Raw genomic sequence first — 22,873 nt, 5'->3', positions numbered from 1 at the left:
GCGTAAGCTATCGAAACACTGCCAGTTTGGAGCGGGACTGGCAGATACTTTAAGGGGCAAGTTTGTGTGTGGGCTTCAAAGTGAAGGAACCCAGAAACGGCTTTTATCTGAAAAGGACCTTACGCTGGAAAAGGCTTTCAGCATGGCAGTATCACACGAAGCAGCTGCACGGGGCGCTGCAGAGATACAACAGAGACCACAAGAATATGGCACAAATGAAATGACATACGGAACAGTGAAGTGTTATCGCTGCGGCAGAACAACATACGACCATAATGATTGCTGGTTTAAGGACAAAGTGTGCAGACAGTGTGGAAAAGTAGGACACATAGCAAGAGTCTGCAGGTCGGGAAAGAAAACCAGCAGCAAGAAATCTCCACAGGAGAAGTACAAGAAACGACATAAGGTGATCCAAACGGAGGATCATCAAACTATCTGGGTCACGCTCAAGATAGCTGGAGTCCAAGTGAAAATGGAATTGGACACAGGATCAGCCCTAACAGTCATAAACCGAAGGGAATACAAGTGGCTATTCTCACATATACCCTTGAGAGATACAGAGATTGTCTTGAAGACGTACACGGGGCAAAGAGTCTACCCCAAAGGAAAAATAAGGATGAACGTTGTATATAACGGTAAGGAAACACCAAAAATGGACCTATATGTATTGCCAGATGGAGGACCACCACTACTAGGACGTGAATGGATCCGGAAGATACAGCTAGATTGGCATTCCATACAAGCACTGACTGTAGATGCCAAAAAGGATGACGACGCCACACCTGGACGACTGTCAAAAATGCTAACTGACGCACAAGAAGTGTTCCAGGAGGGACTTGGAACACTAAAAGGCATAACAGCGATGATCAAAATAGAGGAAAATGCAAGCCCAAAGTTTTTTAAGGTCAGACCGGTGCCTTATGCGATCTGCCCAGCCGTCGAAGCAGAGCTGGAAGGTTTGGAACATTCAGGAGTACTGTCCAAAGTGGACTGGAGCGAGTGGGTCACACCCATCGTTCCTGTAATGAAGAGGTTGTTGAGTAATACGCCTGGGGAACCAAAGAAAGTTCGAATCTGTGGGGACTTTAAGGTGACAGTGAACCCAATCCTTCACACGGTACAATATCCGCTTCCACGGATTGAAGATATTGTCGCCTCGCTATCTGGAGGGAAACGCTTCACTAATATTGATCTGGCCCAGGCGTACCTGCAAATGGAGGTAGAAGAAGCCTCGAAACAGTACCTCATGATCAACACTCATAAAGGTCTCTACCAATACAATCAGCTGGTGTTCGGGGTAGCATCAGCTCCGGCTATTTGGCAAAGGGCAATGGATCAAGACCTGCAAGGGATTCCAGGGACCCAGTGTTATTTGGACGACATCCTGGTCACGGGCGAAAATGACAGTGATCACCTTGCCAACCTGGAGCAGGTGCTCACTAGATTGAAGGAATATGGGCTCCGAGCAAATCGCCACAAATGCGAGTTTTTCCAGAAACAGATCTCGTATTGTGGCCACGTTATTGATGAAGAGGGGTTGCATAAGTCCACTGAAAAGATTGAGGCAGTAGTCAAGGCTCCAGCACCGGAAAATGTGTCACAACTGAGGTCGTTCCTCGGGCTGGTGAACTACTACCATAAGTTCTTGCCGAATTTGTCTACAGTACTACACCCACTGAACACCCTACTGCAAACGGGGGTACCATGGAAGTGGAATGACGAATGTAAACGAGCTTTCCAGAAGTGCAAAGAATTGATCACATCAAAAGAGGTGTTGGCTCATTTCAACCCAGCACTACCCATTCGTTTGGCGTGTGATGCATCACCCTATGGCATTGGAGCGTTGCTGTCGCACAAGTTCCAGGACGGCTCAGAGAGGCCGGTAGCCATTGCGTCTCGGTCACTAACCTCAGTCGAGAGTAACTACGCCCAGATTGACAGGGAGGCCCTCAGCCTAGTGTGCGGAGTGAAAAAGTTCAACCACTATCTGCACGGGCAGAAGTTCACCTTGCTGACGGACCACCAACCGCTTGTCTCCACCTTTAATCCAAAGAAGGGCGTGCCGGTGATGACTGCGCAACGGCTACAAAGATGGTCCCTTTTTCTAGGGGCGAACCAATATGAAATCGAGTATAACGGCACGAAACAGCATGGAAACGCTGATGGGCTATCACACCTGCCACTGCCTACTGCGAAGGAAGCACCAGCAGTGGACCTTGTCGAAATATTTCATTCGACTATAATTGAACGCTTGCCAGTAACTAACGCTGATATAGAGAAGGAGACCCAAAATGACCCGACACTGTCTCGGGTATATGACTTGACGGTGAAGGGATGGCCAACACATGGCGACTCACTGTTGCCAGCATTCTCATCCAGAAGAGAACAGCTGTCAGTATGCCAGGGGACCTTGATGTGTGGATCCCGAGTGGTAATTCCACCCAAGTTAAGGGAGAGAGTGCTCAATGAGCTTCACGAAGGCCATCTGGGAGGGGTGAAAATGAAAAGCCTTGCTAGGGCTTATGTGTGGTGGCCGGGGATCGATCAGCAAATCGAGGACCTGACAAAGAGCTGCTCAGGATGCCAGAAGGTCCAAAATGCACCACCACATGCTCCTCTACACCCATGGGAGTGGCCCTCATCTCCATGGCAACGGGTGCATATTGATTTTGCTGGTCCATTCATGGACTCAATGTTTCTAATAGCCGTGGATGCGCACTCGAAATGGCCTGAGGTGATCAAAATGTCGTCCACCACCACGGAGAAAACTATTGCAGTCCTACGGACCATATTTGCCAGGAACGGCTTGCCAGAGCAGATTTGCTCTGATAACGGACCACAGTTTGTGTCCGAAGAGTTTTGAAGATTCATGAAAAGGAATGGGGTAAGGCATTACACATCCGCCCAGTATCATCCAGCCACAAATGGATTGGCTGAGAGGTTCGTACAAACCTTTAAAAAAGCAGTAAAATCCATGTGCGATGATGACATTCCACTGCAGCATAAGGTGGACAATTTCCTGTTAGCCTACAGAAATGCGACACATGCAGTCACCAACCAGACCCCGGCCATGATGTTCTTTCACCGAAGGTTCAGATCTCGTCTGGATTTGCTCAGACCAAATGTACGAAGAGATGTTGAGAATAAGCAATTCCAGCACATCAATGAGAAGCCGGCAAGGAGCTTCAATGTAGGGCAACCAGTCTTGGCCCGTGACTACCGAACAGAGAAATGGCAACCAGGAACGATATGCACACGGCAGGGGCCACTAATGTACACAGTGGATGTTGGGGAGAACATTGTGAGACGCCATGTCGACCAGATCCTAGAGTCACAGGAATGAGTCAACCCCATGACTCGCGCACCTGGTGATGAACCCGACATACAGGTAGCATCTACCCCAGAAACAGTAGCATCGGAAGCTGATGAACCAACTGACGACAAGGGGCCTCCGCACCAAGAACAAGACATTCAGGAAAGGCGCTATCCAGAAAGGATCAGGAAGCCGCCCCAAAACTGAATTTATAAATGGACTATTTTCAGTTAATGTGCATGTTAAAAGTGTTAATTGTTAAATGAATGTTATGGTACTGTCAATCTAAAAGGGGAGGCATTGTAGTGTATGTACCTTTAAGGGGAGAACTACGTTTTACAGCTCCTGTATACTGTAGTACAGGCAATGACCACACCTGTATATAAACCCTGAGTAGGGATCTGTATGTTTAGTTTTTAGAGTAACCCTCATCCAGTAAATACCTGTTGATTGTTCCTGCAGTCTCGTGTCTAGTTATTGAAGGACACACAACATCAAAAATACACGGATCTAAATATCACCTTTACTGGTGGGTGGCCCTCTGCCCCCCTAAGAGCTACCTCCAGGATTACATCACTGAATGAGAGACTTTTGTCCAAGTTGCCCCTCCAGCCATGATTCTGCAGTTTAAATGTTGTTCTGTACAGCAAGAAAGTGACTCCCCTTTAAGGGCAAGGATGCTTCCTTTAAATGCAGCTGACTGACCCGAATGTGCAATTGGTAACCTATCAGTTTTAAGGTGTGGTTCCCTGTGCATGACACTTTCTATGTCCCGTGTGGGTGCTTCCATGTGTCTTGGGCAAGCATAAGTTCAACTATGTAAATACAGCAAAATTGAGATTCTCAAGCATAATGGGCCTTTGCTTACTTCTACACTGCTGTTGATCTGCTTGTGTTGCATTCTGGCCTCTTAACATATTATACCCATACAACATGTTCAGCTGATAATATTTTACAGGTATAACTTGCATCAGACTAACGAGCAAAAATATCTAAAGTTACTGTCATTATATAATACATACCTGAAGTCCATTGAGAATATTAAATACATAATGGATGGCAATGGGGGTATTTTTCTGCAGAAATGCAAATCCAAGTGCCCAAGTGAGACCCAGGAGTGGGGTTAGGATAGCAACGCTTCTCACTATTTGTTTGAGTGGATTTTTATCCTTTGCATGGCTGCTGGGCTTCTCCCCGATGGTTGGTCGCAGCATCTTAAATACGGCTACTAATGTAATGAAAATGTTGATTGTAACGATGGTCAATGGCGGCACAACAAAAGTAAGGTAAAGGTAGATCTCGTCCGTGTTAAGCCAGCATTTATCCTGTTTCATGTAATGATTTCTTGCATAGGCAACTATAAATCTACTGATGGAAATTATTAATGGGGACAGGTTGCCCAGGGTAAATGAGATTATCATCATAACTGATTTGCTGAAATCATTGAAAAGAAAAATCAAATGATAAAGAAACAGTAGGGCTAGAGTGAACATCCAGAAAAACAAGGCAAGGTTGAAAAAGTGAATGAATAAAACAGTCACTATGCAGGCCACTGTATTTGGCTTCAGATATTCAGATAAGATGAACCATACATCAGCAGTCAGTAGAGATAGAACAATATTCAGCATTGTAATATGACGAACATGTTGTAATGGTTTGGGGGCTTCTTTAAACTGGTTTAAAGTAATTTTCCTGGTCTTGCAGCCTTTGCCTGCACTCCAATTCCAATAAAACCAATTTTAAAACAGCGGTTCCGAATCGCTACCCCTCCTTTAGTTCTGAGTGGAGGAACTTATAATTAATGATTTTAAAACGGTTGAAAATGAGAGAAAAATCCAGTTTTATTACCTAAATAAACTACAATCCAAAGAATAAACTATGGCACACGAACACAGTAATTACAGTAAAACTATATAACGGGGTTGCAGACGGCGAAAACGAGGGATACAATGGCTACGATGTTATTTAAACAATCTTAGCAATTCCCTTAAATCACCACCCCAAACTCCTGCCAGGTTGCCTTGTTGAGGAGTCAGAACACCCTGCTCACCTGTGGTCCAGCGAAGTAAGAGAGAGAGATAGCTTCTCAGCCGCTATCTTTATACCTGGTGAGGCCCCTGCCGTTCTGCCTTGCAAGGGCTGTGTGCAAAATTCCCCACCCAAAGGGTCCAATACACAAGAGAAAGCTGTGGTTGGCTAACTCAAAGTGGTTAGACTGGGTTAATGTGTCTTCCGGAGCTCCCTGGGCTGAAACAAAAGAGAATGCAACAGCCCTATTGTCCAGTGCTGGGTGATTTAAAACCCATTCAATTGTTAAACGTTTCCCATTCAAGGTACAAAAGCCTCTTCTGCAGTTTAGATGTATCCACTCGATATACAAACAAATGCTAATAGCATTCAATTGCTTTGTAAACAAAGCATTGTCCTTTGTCTTCATTGAACCTTACTTCCAGACACAGAAAGCTGCATTCCAAGCCTCTTTTGTCTTCGGCCATGTGGCGACAGCCATTTTTATCCCTGGAAATTTAAAAGCACAACGCCCAGGGATACTTTAATCAAAAAAAATTGATCTTGAGAACTGTAAATTATTGCGAATTCTTACAGTCCGCCCTTGGATACATCCAGCTTGCTTGTAGTATCCTCTTGAAGAAATGAGCAATAATTTCTGACCCCTCACAAACAACCATCCCCTGTATTTACCTAATAGCTATCTGCCACTGATCCCCGTCCCATCTATTCCCCTTAAATTCAAGAAAAAAACCATGATACGGTAGGCATCTTACAGATACTTCAGTTTTCAACAAGGGGTCTCATACCCCTACACACTTGTAAAATTATACAGTGTAAACCAAATTTACAATCACTTTTTTACATCATAAGTTATTACAAAATGTTGCAATCTTAGTTACACAATGTACTCAAAAAGATCCCAAGCACGGAGAGGTCCTACGCCTCTGCTCAACTAGGAGTTGTCACAAACTGGTCCCAAGCACGGAGAGGGTCCGACGCCTCTGCTCAACTTGGGGCTGCAACACAAAATACAAAAAATCATTAAACAACATGCTTAAATGAACCCCGATCACGTGCCGATGATGGATCGCGAAATTCGAGTGGGTATTGCTCCTCCCACTCGGGCAGTAAAAGTACCTTCCTCCCCCCTTTGATCATCTTAAACTTTAAAACAGGCAGAATGGATTTACAGACCAGCCTGCTCCGCCAGCCCCGAGCCGTTCCCTTGTCCTTTCATGGAGGCGGGGTACCCATGTTTAAAATTACCTTGGCACAGACCAAGACCAGGGAGTATGGGATCTCATGACTCCCAGTCCCTCCCCCTCCCGTCTTCCCTCGACTGGCTGCAGAAAATGATGGGTGCCTGTGTGGCGGCTCTCCCTGGCCCCACACTGATCCGGCCACCCACTCATCCTTCCCAGCCACACTGACCCTCACTGCCCGTGGGCCCCCGGGTGAGTTCCTCCCTCCCCCGACCGCACCCACGTGACTCAATGGGTCTCCCCCTCCTCTATACAATCATTCCTGGGCCATCACCACCCGCCCCCGAGGAACGCGTCCCTATGACCAGGCGCCCGCGCTTCCCCATCGTGACTCCTCAACAGCGAGGTCTCCCGCAAGTGACCTTCGGTCAGGATGGTGCTGGGTTGGGGGCCGTGCCCCACCCAGTTGGGGCCATCTCCTCCCCGTAGGAGGAGTAGGCAAATTCCTCCGGACTCTGTCCGGTTTTTCCCGAAGATCACTGCGGGGTCTCCTGGATTCGTCCAGTGGCGAGGTGATCCCCAACATTCCGTATCTTCATTCGATGTCCAGCTCGGGCTGGGCGAACATGGCTGCTTCATTTTCCCATCTCCTGCAAAAACTTAAAAGGGACATGCAGCCAGGTCTCACTGACTTGCTGCCTTAGGTGGAGACATGGTCGGGTCCCTCGACCTCGGACCAAAACACAAACATTCGGCACACATGTAAACTTAAACTCTTTAAACTACCAGTTAAATCAACAAAACTTAAAATACACCTTAAAGCAAGCTATATACACACACATAGCTATAATTCAAATGCCGCCCGTCTCCGGACGGCCAGGCTAATCTCTGGTACTGTCGCAGATTGCTGCTGGCTGCAGCGAAGCTGGACTGCCTCCTGTCTCTGGTCCCTCACAGCTTATGGCTGTTGAGTGGGGGCCTCTGTTCTCTGGCTTCTCCCTGGCTCGGGAGACCGCCCTACTCCACTGTAAAGTGGGTGACCATGCTTTCTTAGGCTGGGGCACCCGCTGAGACCTTCTGAGGGGTGTCTCTATGGGGGAAACTTTGGCTGGTGGACCCTGAGCTTGGGTCACAGCTCCAGCTGGCTGGGAACCTGCTCCCCCATGTCCAAATAGCCCGCACTGTATAATGTACCAGGCAGCCTGCCGGTGCAAATCTCTCTCTGGGTTTGTCTGCTCTTCCCTGCCCACTCCTGTGCTGGGGGCAGGTATACTCTCACCACCCGCTGCTGGTGGCTGGAAATTTTCCTCCCCATGTATAAAACCTGGTGTCAGCTCCCTCCCTATGTCTCCTGCAAGAGGGATTGCTATCCCTGCCCCCGCAGGGTCCCACATCATGGGGGGGACCACTCTAGAAGCGGGCTGGGAAGCTGGTCCCTTTAAACGGGCCACCGTGCCTGTCTTTACAGGCGGTGAACTTGAACTTGCCTGGACAGCAAACTCATGTTCCCTCACCCAGGTGGCTTTAACTGGGGAATTTTGGACCTGCCTTTTTTCTGGGGCCAAAACTATCCCCTGTGTGCCTCCCTTGTCCTGGATTTCTGCTACTGGACCTGCTCTACAGGGGTCCCAGAACTCTCCTTCCCTGTTCCCCTGCTTAAACAGCTTACTCTGAACATGAATGGCTCCTCCCCCCACACAAGCCACAGTGCTTGCCTGTGAACTCGAACTTGCTGTGGGCTGAGGATTCCTATTCTCAGGCTCACTCCTCACGGGCGGACCGTACCTCCGTTGTTGGAGGGGATACACTGGTCCTGGTCCCCGCCTGCCTAGCGGGACCTGCTGGCGTTCTCCTACCACCCCATTTTCCACCCCTCCTTGCTGCCAGAGCTCCTCAAAACCCGGAGCTGTGGGCTGCTGTCTTGGGATCTCTAATTCCCTAGCCAGCCTTTCCCTGGGTGTTGCCTGTGGGGTGGTTTGATTTGGGCTGCTGGTAAAATCCAGCTGACCTGCCTTCGGGCTGATCACACAAATCGTTCCCTTTAATGCCTTTAAAGCCAAGTTAAGGCTTTCTATCTCTGCCCTACAGGGGCCATGATCTGCTTCCTCAAACCTTTCCTCCTGCTCTTTCTTCACACCCTTCCTAACCCAGCCACCTATACCCCGATAGGTCAGCCTACACACTGCTGCTAACATCCGCAGGGCTACCCACATACTGAAAACAACGAGAGAAACAAGAGCTGATGCTTTCTCCAGATCCAGACCACTTATTAAATCAAAAACTGCCTCCACTCCTGGCTGGCTCGCCATTGTAAGGGTTTGGGGGCTTCTTTAAACTGGTTTAAAGTAATTTTCCTGGTCTTGCAGCCTTTGCCTGCACTCCAATTCCAATAAAATCAATTTTAAAACAGCGGTTCCGAATCGCTACCCCTCCTCTAGTTCTGAGTGGAGGAACTTATAATTAATGATTTTAAAATGGAACAAGTGATTTGGATGAGAGAAAAATCCAGTTTTATTACCTAAATAAACTACAATCCAAAGAATAAACTATGGCACACGAACACAGTAATTACAGTAAAACTATATAACGGGGTTGCAGACGGCAAAAACGAGGGATACAATGGCTACAATGTTATTTAAACAATCTTAGCAATTCCCTTAAATCACCACCCCAAACTCCTGCCAGGTTGCCTTGTTGAGGAGTCAGAACACCCTGCTCACCTGTGGTCCAGCGAAGTAAGAGAGAGAGATAGCTTCTCAGCCACTATCTTTATACCTGGTGAGGCCCCTGCCGTTCTGCCTTGCAAGGGCTGTGTGCAAAATTCCCCACCCAAAGGGTCCAATACACAAGAGAAAGCTGTGATTGGCTAACTCAAAGTGGTTAGACTGGGTTATTGTGTCTTCCGGAGCTCCCTGGGCTGAAACAAAAGAATGCAACAGCCCTATTGTCCAGTGCTGGGAGATTTAAAACCCATTCAATTGTTAAACGTTTCCCATTCAAGGTACAAAAGTCTCTTCTGCAGTTTAGATGTATCCACTCGATATACAAACAAATGCTAATAGCATTCAATTGCTTTGTAAACAAAGCATTGTCCTTTGTCTTCACAGAATCACCACAGTGCAGATAGAGGCCATTTCGGCCCATCGAGCCTGCACCGACACATATCCCACCCAATCCCTGTAACCCCTGCACCAACACATATCCCACCCTATCCCCGTAACCCCACGTATTTAATCCCCCTAACACTAAGGGTCAATTTATCATAGCCAATCAACCTAACCTGCACATCTTTGGACTGTGGGAGGAAACCAGAGCACCCGGAGGAAACCCACGCAAACACGGGGAGAATGTGCAAACTCCACACAGACAGTCACCCGAGGCCAGATTCGAACCCGGGTCCCTGGCGCTGTGAGACAACAGTGCTAACCACTATGCCACCTTACTTCCAGACACAGAAAGCTGCATTCCAAGCCTCTTCTGTCATTCGGCCATGTGGTGCGACAGCCATTTTTATCCCTGGAAATTTAAAAGCACAACGCCCAGGGATTCTTTAATCAAAAAAAATTGATCTTGAGAACTGTAAATTATTGCGAATTCTTACAATGTGAGGTTTTAGTTTTGGTCACATGCTTCCATACAACTGCCTCTATAATAACGCTGATTACCAAGCTTCCCAAAGATATGCCAATTGTAATGAAGGTTATATAACTCAAACCTTTGTGTTCTCCTTTCAGGTTAGAATGGAAAATCAGTATAGAAAAAGATGTCAGGTGGTTACACTTGCAAACAATATTGTTCCCATTTGTTTCAGGCCTGCATCCCATTCCATCCCATCCTCTAGTACTGTTAAGACTAAAGTTCCAAAACACACATTGAACACTGGCTAGATGAAGTGTGGCATCCAGTGGCATGAAATACATCTCAATACTAGTTGAACTGTCTTCTGCAGTTGTTGTTAGAACAAGACCATTCAATTTGGAGTCACTAGAATCACTTGTTTGGTCTAAGATATCAATCATTGTTGCATATGCAATGCTGATAACAAGGGAGTTGTTTGGAAGCATTCCCAATTCACTTTCGTCAATGATCACAGCACTATTTAAGGATTGATTTCTGATCTTTATCTCACTGAAGTCCACATTATATGGCTTGATAGAAGTGGTGTCAACCTTCACCCCCTTCAGTTGAATATTTGGTTTTATGATGTTGAAAGTTCCTTCAGTTGAAAACAATAACCTGGTAAATCCTTCTACTGACTTTAATAATTTGGAGCTGGAGTTGTCCTTCTTTTCATTTTGCACTTTTTTCCAGGCTGGCATCCAGGATACATCGACCAGAGTATTTATTGCTTTGAGGAAAACCTGGAATCATAAGACATAGCTTCATTTAGCCAGCTCCCTGATGACTGAAGGTGGTTCCCCTCTCCTCTCTAACCCCTGAACTACCATACTAACCTTTATTAGCATAGGCCTGTAACCAGGATAACCCTGTAAAAGCTATCGGAGGACGGGTGTGTACGATCCTTAAATTTGGCTAAATGTGGCCTGCTTGGAATTTCATTTGACCCACTAAAATGTGTGGCCTGCACCTCCTCATTTGAAACAATTGACCTGTATCCCCTGCTCCCAACATGGAGCCGCAGAAGAGTCAGAGTGAGCCAGGATGTGCCGGGAGACCCTGAAGTTTTACTGTGTGCGTGCATGAACATGTGGAGATCTGCACGCGTGCACAGGTTGTCAATATTTGCATGTGCACTGAAGCGCATGCACGAATGTGGAACTTGCTACCACATGGAGTGATTGAGGCGAATAGCATAGCTGCATTAAGCGGAAGCTAGATGAGTACATGAGGGAGAAAGGAACTGAAGGATATATTGATAGGGTGAGATGAATTAAGGTAGGAGGAGGCTCGTGTGGAGCATAAACACCGGCATAGACCTGTTGCGAGGAATGGCCTGTTTCTGTGTTGTAAATCCTATTTAATTCTATGAATCAGCAAAGTTGCATGATTGGGAGATTGAAGAAAATGCTGGTCCCACACTGGCTCAACCATATTTCAGTGGCAGACTGTTAAGCCATTTACGTCTTGGGGACGATAATCCTTGATCATGGGGGTAACAAGCTGGAAAATGGTAGCACCAAAAGGAAAATAAAGGGGGGGAAATGAACAACAACTTGCATTTAGTTAGCATTTGAAAAAAAAGACACATCTGAAGGCACTTTATAAATAGGTAGAATCAGAGAATTTTACAGCACAAGAGGAGGCCATTCGGTCCATAATGCTTGTGCTAACTCTCAAAGTAATAGGCACTTAATCCCATTTCCTTGCCCATTCCTCATGCCCTATAATTTTTTTTCAAATATTTATCCATTTCCCCTTTAAAAGCTATTATGGATTCAGCTCCCACTGTATCTGATTTGGCATTCTATGTCCTAACAACTCTTTGTAAAAAGTATTCCTCCTTACCTCCTTACCTCTCCCTTCGTTCCTTTTGTGATATGATGACATCAAATTTATGCTGGCGAATTACCGATTCATCAACCATTGTAAATAGTTTTTCTCTATTTACCTTATCAAAGCCCCTCATAATTTTAACACCGCTATCAGATTTTATCTTTGGTGTGGAGATGCCGGAGTTGGACTGGGGTGGACAAATGTAAAAAGTCACACAACACCAGGTTATAGTCCAACAGCTTTATTTGAAATCACAAGCTTTCGGAGCGCTGCTCCTTCTTCAGGTGAAGTGGAGAAATGCATAAAGACACAGCTTATATAGTCAGAGAATCATGTCAGATGTTTACAGGTAACCTTTCCAACTGCCATTAATCACACCTCGGCAGAGAGATAATCACAGCAGTCAAAGGTGTGAATGGTGTCCAAACAGGTCAGTCAGGGAAACATTACATCAAAGAACAATGAGGTGGGGTCACAAGGGGTCAAATATTGCAGATGCTGGGGTCTGTATGAAAAACAAAAAAACAGGCAATCTGTTTTTTTGTTTTTCATACAGACCCCAGCATCTGCAATATTTGACCCCTTGTGACCCCACCTCATTGTTCTTTGATGTAATGTTTCCCTGACTGACCTGTTTGGACACCATTCACACCTTTGACTGCTGTGATTATCTCTCTGCCGAGGTGTGATTAATGGCAGTTGGAAAGGTTACCTGTAAACATCTGACATGATTCTCTGACTATATAAGCTGTGTCTTTATGCATTTCTCCACTTCACCTGAAGAAGGAGCAGCGCTCCGAAAGCTTGTGATTTCAAATAAAGCTGTTGGACTATAACCTGGTGTTGTGTGACTTTTTAGATTTTATCTTATCCTCCTTGCTCTAATGAAGAGTCCCAGTTAATCTAATGCTTCCTCGTAACTAAGTTCTCAACTTGTTCTCTCACTTTTAAAGACTAACGTATCTGAATCTATTAGTGTCTCGACCACTTTTAAAGTTTTACCATTTAATGCGTGTTCCCAATATTCCACCTCTTCCCCTCACTTTGACTGGGTGATGGGCATGCAGCTCACACCCAATGTACACTTTACCCATCCAGGCTTCTGAGCACCCATATTTGGTGGGCTAGGTCATTAGCATGGCCAGGTTGCACAGGCCATGAAATTGGGTGTGTTCACAGGTACAACTGCAGGACTGAGAGGCCTGCAACTGTGAGACTGGTCTGCATCCCTCACTCCTCCTTCCGGATTTTTTGGAACAGAATCTGTTATTAGGGACAGCGTGACTGAGCATTTGGACAAATATGAGCTGACCAGAGAGAGATAGCATGGAATTGTAAAGGGTAAGTCATGTCTAATGAAGCTAGTTAAATTTTTTGAGGAGGTAACTAACATGATAGATAAGGGAGTGTCCGTGGATGTTAGTTATATGGACTTCCAGAAGACATTCGACAAGGTTCCACATAAGAGACTGTTAACAAAAATGAGAGCGCATGGAATTGGAAGCAACCTATTGGCTTGGTTAGGGAATTGGTTAGGAGATAGGAGGCAGAGAGTAGGGATAATGGGTGCGTAGGCAAATTGGGAGGACGTGACCTTTTGTCAGACATTGGCCCAGAAATTCGGTTCAGGGGCTTCCCGTGGGTGCAAGCCCCCGACCTGCATTTACCTTGCGCGCGGCCGTTGAGCTGTGGGCTCCCGTGGAATTGCAATCCTGGGCCTGCTCGCAGTGCTTGCGTATCCCAGGGGCGCAGTTAGTTCAAAGCGTCCCCTGGGATCACGTGGGCCATGGGGAGCCAATGGTAGCAGGGAATGCTTCATTCATAAGTTTGACAGGAAGGGCTGTCAAACTTATAAATACTATAAGCCCCAAAACATCACTAAATCTTCAAATAAATTTTAAAAAATCATCACTTTTTTAAATAATCTATAAATTACATGAAATAACTATTTTAAACAATAATTTAAATTTTTGAAAAAATAATTTTATTTTCTAACGGGGCTAAAAATAAACTTACCTTTCTTTAAAGTATTTAAAAATAATAAACCTGTGGAAAAAATGTTTTAATTTTAATTAATTCACCACTTACCTTGTAAAAAGCAGACCTTGCGACTGCTTTTTATATGTCTAACTTCTGGAGACTTACCCTCCCGGGAAAACCTGCAAAAAAAACGCAAGTTCGATGCGCACGCACTGCCTCTCCTGCGAACGCATTCGACCTCTGAACCCCTTCTATCAGGGGAACGGAAGTGCCGGTTTCTCGCACATGCGCAGTGCATGCAGGAAACTGGCACTTCCATTGGGCTTACGGGTGAGTACCCCGTGCGTACTCACCCGTGGAGACCCGAATTTCTGGGCCATAACTTTCCTTTTACAAATCCATATGGGCTGTCTTTAATTAGCCCATGTCTTTCTAAAAGAGTATTAAGTTTATTCCATTTTATGGCCTTTCAATACTTACCCACCACCAATGTTAGGCTGACTGGTCTTTAGTTATAAATAACAACAGAAAATGCTGGAAAAACTCAGCAGGCCAGGCAACATCCGTGGAGAGAAAATAGAGTCGACGTTTCGGGTCTAACCCTTTTTCAAAACTGGAAAGGAAATGAAATAGATCGCAAGGCAGGGCTGGGAGAGAACAAAAGAAGTGAAGAGACATTAAGAGGTATTCAAAATGAGACGAGATGGCGATAGGACTAGTGGAGACAAAAGACGGCTCTAGATTAGGTGTGAAATGTTCTGGCAGAATGAGAGACAGCTGCCATGTGGGAGAGAAAAAAAAGGGGGGGAAAGGGCCAAAACAAAGATGTGGATAAAATATAAGCAAAAATGTAAAGGGGGCCGAGGTTAGGATCTGAAATTATTGAACTCGATGTTGAGTCCGGAAGGCTGTAAAGTGCCTAATCGGAAGATGAGGTGCTGTTCCTTAAGTTTACGTTGAGCTTCCATGGAACAATGCAAGAGCCCGAGTACAGTGAGGTCTGAGTGGGAATCGGGTGGTGAATTAAAGTGACAGGCGACCGGAAGCTTGGGGTCCCCCTTACGGACTGAACGGAGGTGTTCTGCAAAGCGGTCACCCAATCTGAGTTTGGTCTCCCCAATGTAGAGGGGACCACATCGTGAGCAGCAAATGCAGTATACTAGATTGCAAGAAGTACAAGTAAATCGCTGTGTCTTTAGTTACTTGGGTTCTCCTTTTCTCCCTGAATAGATGTGTTAGATTGAAAACCCTATAGTCCTCTGACAAAACTTCTATATTGAAGGAAGGAAGTTTGAAAGATAGTGCTCAGAGCTGCTGTAATATCCTCCCTGACTTCCCTCAACATTCTAGCATGCCTGCCATTAGGGCGAGCTGCATTTTTCATTTGATTGCTGTGATAAATCCATGAAGTGGAACAAGGACTCGAAGAGGCAAGGTAGTAGAATTAACATGAGTACTTTACTAACAACTGGGAAACACATACAGACAGGCCTGCATCCAGCATCCTGGCATTCCACCTTTGCTGACCTAACAGGAAGCAAAACCCCTGACCTTGACAGGAAGCAAACCCCTGACCTTAGCATCAGCATTGTCTACAGCATCACCTGGTGGATAACCTTAATCATAACATCCCAGATTACTATATCCCTCCCCACTTAAGCTTTCAGTATGAATTTCTTAACCAACAACCATTCCCAAGGGTCACATAAGAAGTCTCCATTCACCATGTTCCATACTTGACGAATCTAACAGGTCAGTATCTCTGGTGGCTTGCGAGTCCTTTGTGAACGTCTGAAAGTAAAGTCCCTGCTTGTTTGTGGTGAAGCCACCAGCTGCTCCTGAGAAGTGCTCGGAGTATCTGACCCTGCAACAATGGTTTCCTCTTGACAAATGGGTTCCTTTGGAATTGTCTCTGTCCTTGGTGGTGGCACCACAGATGCATTTGGATAACTGGGGGCAAACCTGTCCTCAGCCATTGCATCTGGAAACTTCATTTCAATTTCCCCTTGTCTGGTAAGTATCTGATCTACATGTCTGCGTACTACCCTACCATCACCCAACATGACCTTGTATGATACGGGGCCGGTCATTGAGTCTATGAAGCCAGGAATCCACTTGGGTCCATAACTGAAATTCCTGGTAAGGACGGCATCTCCTTCTCCACAACTTCAGCTCTTTGTTCTTTTGTCATGGTTCTCTTTTGGTTTGTTTTGTCTGTTTTCCATTTTCCTTTTTAGGTCTGGGTGGACAAGGTCAAGAGTGGAGCGTAGTCTATGACCTAATAACATCTCAGCAGGAGAGAGTCCTGTGGTGGATTGAGGTGTTATTCTGTAGCTGAACAGAACCCGTGACACTTTGGCTGCTAAACTTCCTTCTGCACTTTTTTTCATCATCTCTTTAAATGTTTGTACGGCTCTCTCCGCAAGTCCATTTGAGGACAGATGATATGGAGCCGAGGTCACCTGCACTATGCCATTTTTTCTCAAGAACTCTTTTGTCTCTGTACTCACAAAACAAGTGGCATTGTCATTTACCATGATCTCCGGTAGCCCTTGATTACTGAAGCTCCGATGCAGGCAGTCTATAGTAGTAGTGGCGGAAGCAGAATTTACAGGATAAACATCCATCCATTTGGAATGTGCATCAATGATTATGAGGAACATCTTCCCCATGAATGGACCAGCATAATCTAAGTGCAATCTTCCCCATGGTTTATCCGGCCACTCCCAGGGGTGGAGAGGAGCCACTGCTGGTGCCTCCCAGTGTTCCTGACAAGTGCTGCATGTCTTGACTAGATTTTCTATCTCCTCATCTAGCTTTGGCCACCACAAGTAACTCCTAGCCAAGGCTTTCATACACGAGACCCCAGGATGACACTGATGTAGTTGCTCTAGGATAGACTGTCGTGCTGGCTGTGGAATAATCACTCATGCTCCCCACAACACACAACCATCCTGCACACTCAGCTCTGTTTTCCTGACACTGTAGGGTTTGAAGTCAGCCCCTTCCGGATGCTGTGGCCATCCCCTCACCACATATTTGCAAAATCTAGACAGTACTGGATCTTTACCTGTCCATGTTCTTACTTGCTCTGCAGTCACAAGTGCCATGTCAGTGTCCTCCATCATCAACACTCTGTCCTCTGGAGCTGCACGGATAGGTGTGCCTGGCAGTGGAAGACGGCTCAAGGCATCTGTGTTCCCATGGTACTTGCCCGCCTTGTAGACGATGACATACTCATATGCCCTCAACGTCACGGCCCACCTCTGGATCCGGGGTGACACCATCTGTGGAACTGCTTTCACTTCATTGAAAAGAGAGAGAAGAGGTTTATGATCGGTGCATATGGTGAACTTCCTGCCATATATGTACTTGTGGAACCTCTGTAACCCAAACATTACTGCTAACCCCTCTTTGTCTAACTGTGAATAGTTTTTTTCCACTGGTGTTAGAGTTCGGGACATAAACCCTATTGGTCTTTCAGTTCCATCTTCCATGCAGTGTGAAAGAACTGCCCCCACCCCGTAAGGTGAAGCGTCACAAGAGAGAATGATGTCTTTCTCTGCATTGTAGTGAACCAGCACATCCGACGACAGCATCAGTTTCTTGGACTGTTCAAATGAAACCCCCTGGTCCTCTCTCCACTGCCACTGTGTCTCCTTGTGCAGTAATTTGTGAAGAGGTGCTAACACAGTTGACAAGTTTGGTAAAAACCTGTTATAATAGTTCAGCAGACCCAGGTAAGCTTTTAACTCAGCCACATTTGTAGGAGCAGGGGCGTCCTGCAGTGCTTGTACCTTCTCCTTGAGTGGATGGAGCCCGGTGGTGTCCACTCTGTGTCCCAGGAACACTGCCTCATTCCCCAGGAAAGTGCACTTACTCCTCTTGAGCCAGAACCCTGCCCTCTCCAATCTCTGTAGTACCTCTCTCAGAGTGCTCAGATGCTCCTGGTCAGTTCTTCCCATCACCAGAATGTCATCCAGATAGCTGGAAACATGTGGAATCCCTTGCAGTACACCTTCGATTGTCCTCTGGAAGATAGCTGGACTAGATGAGACACCAAACGGTAAGCGGTTATATGTAAACAAGCCCTTGTGTGTATTTATGGTGACATACTTCTTTGATTCGTCATCCAGTGTAATCTGCAAGTAAGCATGACTCATAGCCAACTTTGTGAATTTCTTTCCTCCAGCCAGGTTTGCAAAGAGATCCTCTGTTTTGGGAATAGGATATTACCCGAGTTTGGACACCCAATTGACTGTCAATTTATAGTCTCCACAGAGTCTTACCAAATTGTCCGGATTCAAAACAGGTACTATGGGAACTGCCCATTCCGAACATTTCACTGGCTCCAGTATGTTCTCTCTCAATAGACGGTCAAGCTCAGCCTCTACCTTTGGCTTCACGGCATAAGGCACAGGTCGTTGTTTAAAAAACCTTGGCGGTGCCTCCTTGTCTACATAAATCTTAGCTGGGGGGCCATTAAATGTGCCAAGTTCCTCCTTGAACACATTCGCATGTTCACTCAACACTTCTTGCAAAGTCAACTGTTTGCCCGCATCTATTTGATTTACTGCTCCCCAGTCTAATTTAAGTTCTTTTATCCAGCCCCGACCTAACAGGTTTGGTCCGGTACCCGATACTATAACTACAGTTAGCTGTTCCACTGTGTCCCTGTGTTGCACAGTTACATTAGCTGTACCTAATGTCGCTATTCATTCACCTGTATATGTTTTAAGATGCAGGGAGCAAGACTTTAACTCTGGAACTTTTGCACGGTTCCACAATTTTGAGTACTCTGCCTTGTTCATTATGGTCACACTGCACCCTGTATCCACTTCAAAGTTCACCTTAGAGCCATTTACTGTCATTTGCAATGTGATAGGAGCCACTTTTGGAATGTTCGCTAACATGCTATACATTATGAACATGTCCTCTTCTTCCTCAGCTTCCCCACTGATGTGGTGTGCTCCATTTTTTTTCACTTCTCTTCCTTGGTTTTGCTTTCCTCCCCCTTTTGGTTTGGATTCCTCCACAGGTGATTTTGCCCTGCATGCTCGTTTTATGTGTCCTTGTTTCTCACACTTGTAGCACTTTTCCTCCAGAAACCGGCATTCACTCACCAGGCGATCGCCCTTGCATCTATAACATGCCTTCCCATGCTCACGTTGTGGTTTCTGACGCATGTTTAACTTGTGCACGACAACCTGACCTGCAACTTGCTTAGCATTAGCCCTGTCTGAACCCTGTATTTCTTTAACATCTCGGTTCACTGTCTCTATGGCTTGAGCAAGTTCCAATGCTTTTTCATAAGTAAGCCCAGTCTCGGATAATAATCTGCGCTGCATTCCGTCGTCCATTATTCCACAAACTAGCCTATCTCTCAGCATTTCCTTCAGGTTGTTCCCATAATTGCAATCTTGTGCTAATTTACGCAACATCGCTACATAGTCCATTACGCTCTCTTCCTCTTTTCTGTTCCTTGAATTAAACTTGAACCACTGTACAATCTCACTAGGCTTAGGGTTGAAATGTTCTTTTAGCAAGGCCAATAATTCAACAAATGATTTGTTTCCAGGCTTTTCAGGACTGAGCAGATTCTTCATCAAACTGTAGGGTTGGCTTCTCACTGAACTAAGCAGAATGGCTTTCCTTTTTCCGGCATCATTTATTTCATTTGCTTTGAAAAAATAACCCAACACTTCACAGTATTCCTCCCAGGTTTGTGCTTGAATATCAAAAGCGGAAACCATTCCTACCATGGCAGCCATGCTCTCTTCCAACTGGTAGCTAACCGTAGCTCGTGATTTTATTGTTTAAACGTCCTGGCAGACTTTTCTTCTTTATTCAGGGTCCTTTTGTTACCTCGTCGCCAAATGTGATAAATCCATGAAGTGGAACAAGGACTCGAAGAGGCGAGATAGTAGAATTAACACGAGTACTTTATTAACAACTGGGAAACACATAGACAGGCCTGCATCCAGCATCCTGGCATTCCACCTTTGCTGACCTAACAGGAAGCAAAATCCCTGACCTTAACAGGAAGCAAACCCCTGACCTTAGCAGCAGCATTGGCTACAGCACCACCTGGTGGATAACCTTAATCATAACATCCCAGATTACTATATCTGCCATTGATTTTTTCAGTGCTACTTCTTCAAGTAATAGTAATCATATCTAATTGTTCCACCTCCTCTTGTACCATTTTATTCCCACTAATACACTCCGCTGTGAAAAGTGAGGTAAAATATTACTGCCATTCCTTTATCCTCTATAAAGGACATTTTAATTCTTTAACCTCATTTAATTTTTATTGGGGAAACATTCCTCTTTTGGGCAGTGATCTAATGCAGCAGATTGTCTGTTCTTGTGTAGAAACCTCCCAGTTTTCATTACGTTGATTTCAATAGAATGAAATTGGACGTGTTCTATAACAGGCAGGCCATCCGTTCCACTAGATTACCATCGGGTGGTGAAGAGGAAATTTTATCCCTATGTGTTTATAAAATCCCTTACTATTTCCCTTTATGTTACCTATCAGTTCTTCTTGTGATCCGCTCTTAGCCTTTCTTTAATTTTTGCTTCTGTTCTATATTTTTGATATTCTGCTTGACTTTGTTTTGTATCATTAGCCCTGGATTTGACATATGCCTCTTTTAAGTCTCATTTTAATGCTAATTTTTCTCCTCATACACGGATCTCCAGCTTTAGCAACACCCCCTTTTCTTGTGGGGAAATGTATAGTCAGTGGCGACTGAAAGCTTGGTCAAAGAGATAGGTGTTGAGGAGCTTTTTAAAGGTGCAGCGGGAGATGGAGAGGTAGAAGTTTCGGGAGATAATTCCAAAGAATAGGTCCAAGATAACTGAACAACCTGCTGCCAATGGTTGGGCAAAGCGAGGGGTGCATTGAAGGCAGAGGAACAGAGCATTGGGGAAGATGCAGTAATTCACAGGAGATTACAGAGATAGAATGGGGCAAGGAGATGGAGGGATTTGTGAACAAATACAGGGATTTAAATGATATGTGTCGGGTGATCGGATGCCACTGTACATCAGCAAGGATGGGGTAATAGGCAGGACTTAATGTGGAACAGGATCGGTGCAACAGAGTTTTGGTCAAGATGGAGTTCATGGAGTGGGAAGGATTACAGGCCAACAAGCCTGGAGGTAACAAATGCTTGGATAAGGGTTTCAGTGGTAAAGGGCCTGAGGCAGTTGTGAAGGTGAGCAATACTGTGGTGTTGTAAGCAAGCGTCTTGATGGTTATAGGGGTTTGCAAAATTCCCCTATTTATCCCTGAAGATTGAAAATATTGGTCCACATCGTGGACGAAGAATTGGGTGATGTGACTTGTCTACAATGTTTTAAAAAGTGCCTAGAACCGCAAAAGACTGCTCTGAGATGGAAAGAATGTGGACAACACCGGAATCATGGAGCTCTGTGGAAAATATTCACACACTTAAGACAGCACTTTTATGAATAAAATTGTTCCCTGGAGTTTGGGCAATCACAAAAGGTTTTAAAATGGACACAGAAAGCATTGGCCAAGATACTGGGGCTTAAAAAACCAGCCCGTGAGCTCTGTGTGTAAAGACCTGCCAATCAAAGGGAGGTTCCCTTCTAAGCAATTGAAGTTGCTTATTGACATAAGGGATTACAACTACTTGAGACTAACCACTGGACAATCGATTGAAACTGCTTCTGTTTACACAGCCATTCAAAGCACTCACAGACAATGAGATACTGAAACCATGGGACGGATTTTGTGAGGGAACAGTTTAAGCAATGAATGGGTTTTTGAATCACCCATCATTCTGGACAATAGGGCAGTTGCATTCCCTTTTGTTTTAGCCCAGGTGAGCTCCTGATGTGGGCGGGAACATTTCGGCCCCACAGTGCAGACACATTAACCCATCCCAACCACTTTGAATCAACCAATCACAGCATTTCTCTTGTGTATTGGAACTTTGGGCGCGAATTTTGCAGATAGACTTTTCCAGGTATAAAGATAGCTCCTGAGAAGCTATCTCTCTCTTAGCTCTTACTTCACTGGACCACAGGTGAGCAGGGTTTTTGACTCCTCAGCAAAGCAACCTAGTAAGGAGTTGGGGGATGGTAATTAAGGGGATATTGCTAAGATTGTTTAATCAACATTGTAGCCACTTACCCCTCGTTTTTGCCATCTGCCTTCCTCCATTTAAGCAATTTTACTGTAATTTACTGTGTTTGTGTGGTATAGTTTTATATTTGATTATAGTTTCTGCTAGTTAATAAAGCTTGATTTTCTCTCATCCAGACCATTTGTCCATTTTAATATCATTAATTATAAGTCCTTCAGTCAGAACTGGAAGGTGGGGTAGCGATTCAAAACCGCTGTTTGAAAATTGGTTTATTGGAATTTAGTTTACAGTGGAGCAGCAGGCTGCCTGACCAGGTGAATTACCGTAAACCAGGTAAAAGATTGGAATTGGTCAGAGTGCAGGCAAAGGCTGCAAGACCAGGGAAATTACCTTAAACCAGTTAAAAGATGCCCCCCTACAAAATGGCGACCACGGCAGGACTGCAGGCCGTTTTTGATTTGATGAGTGATCTGGATCTGGAGAAAGCATCAGCTCTTGTTTCTCTCGTTGTTTTCAGTATGTGGGTAGCCCGGCAGATGTTAGCGGCAGCGTGTAGGCTGACCTATCATGGTATAGGTGGCTGGGTTAAGAAAGGTGAGATGAGGGTGCAGGAGGAGGCTAAAGCGGCCAAGAATTGGGAGTCGCAGTTTGAAAAATGCCAGGCATTTATAGAGTGCCTGGTGCAGGAAGTCACTGAGGCCAGAGATAGCGAGATGAGACTGTGGGAAGAGAATGCCCGCCTCGCCTCAGAAGTAACAGAGCAGGAGGAAAGGGTTAGGGAAGTAAAGACAGCT

The 22,873-nt window shown here is 45.4% G+C and overlaps 1 protein-coding gene across 1 annotated transcript in view; it reads right to left on the bottom strand.

Moving 5' to 3' along the window:
• LOC147112494 (adhesion G protein-coupled receptor F5-like) overlaps positions 1 to 22,873 on the bottom strand; it is a 114,788-nt gene that overhangs the window by 13,743 nt on the left and 78,172 nt on the right. The window contains exons 3-4 of the mRNA XM_085998187.1: positions 10,130 to 10,886; positions 4,336 to 4,958 (exon numbers count right to left, since the gene is read on the bottom strand). Coding sequence (XP_085854313.1) covers positions 4,336 to 4,958; positions 10,130 to 10,886 — 1,380 coding nt within the window. The remainder of the gene's footprint in view (positions 1 to 4,335; positions 4,959 to 10,129; positions 10,887 to 22,873) is intronic.

Source organism: Somniosus microcephalus, chromosome 9, assembly GCF_052327205.1.
Source record: "Somniosus microcephalus isolate GS21.2 chromosome 9, FLI_Smic_1.0, whole genome shotgun sequence".
In the NCBI taxonomy this organism is placed as follows: domain Eukaryota; kingdom Metazoa; phylum Chordata; class Chondrichthyes; order Squaliformes; family Somniosidae; genus Somniosus; species Somniosus microcephalus.
The sequence above is the reverse complement of the archived record's forward strand: the minus strand, read 5'-3'. Positions and strand labels throughout refer to the sequence as shown.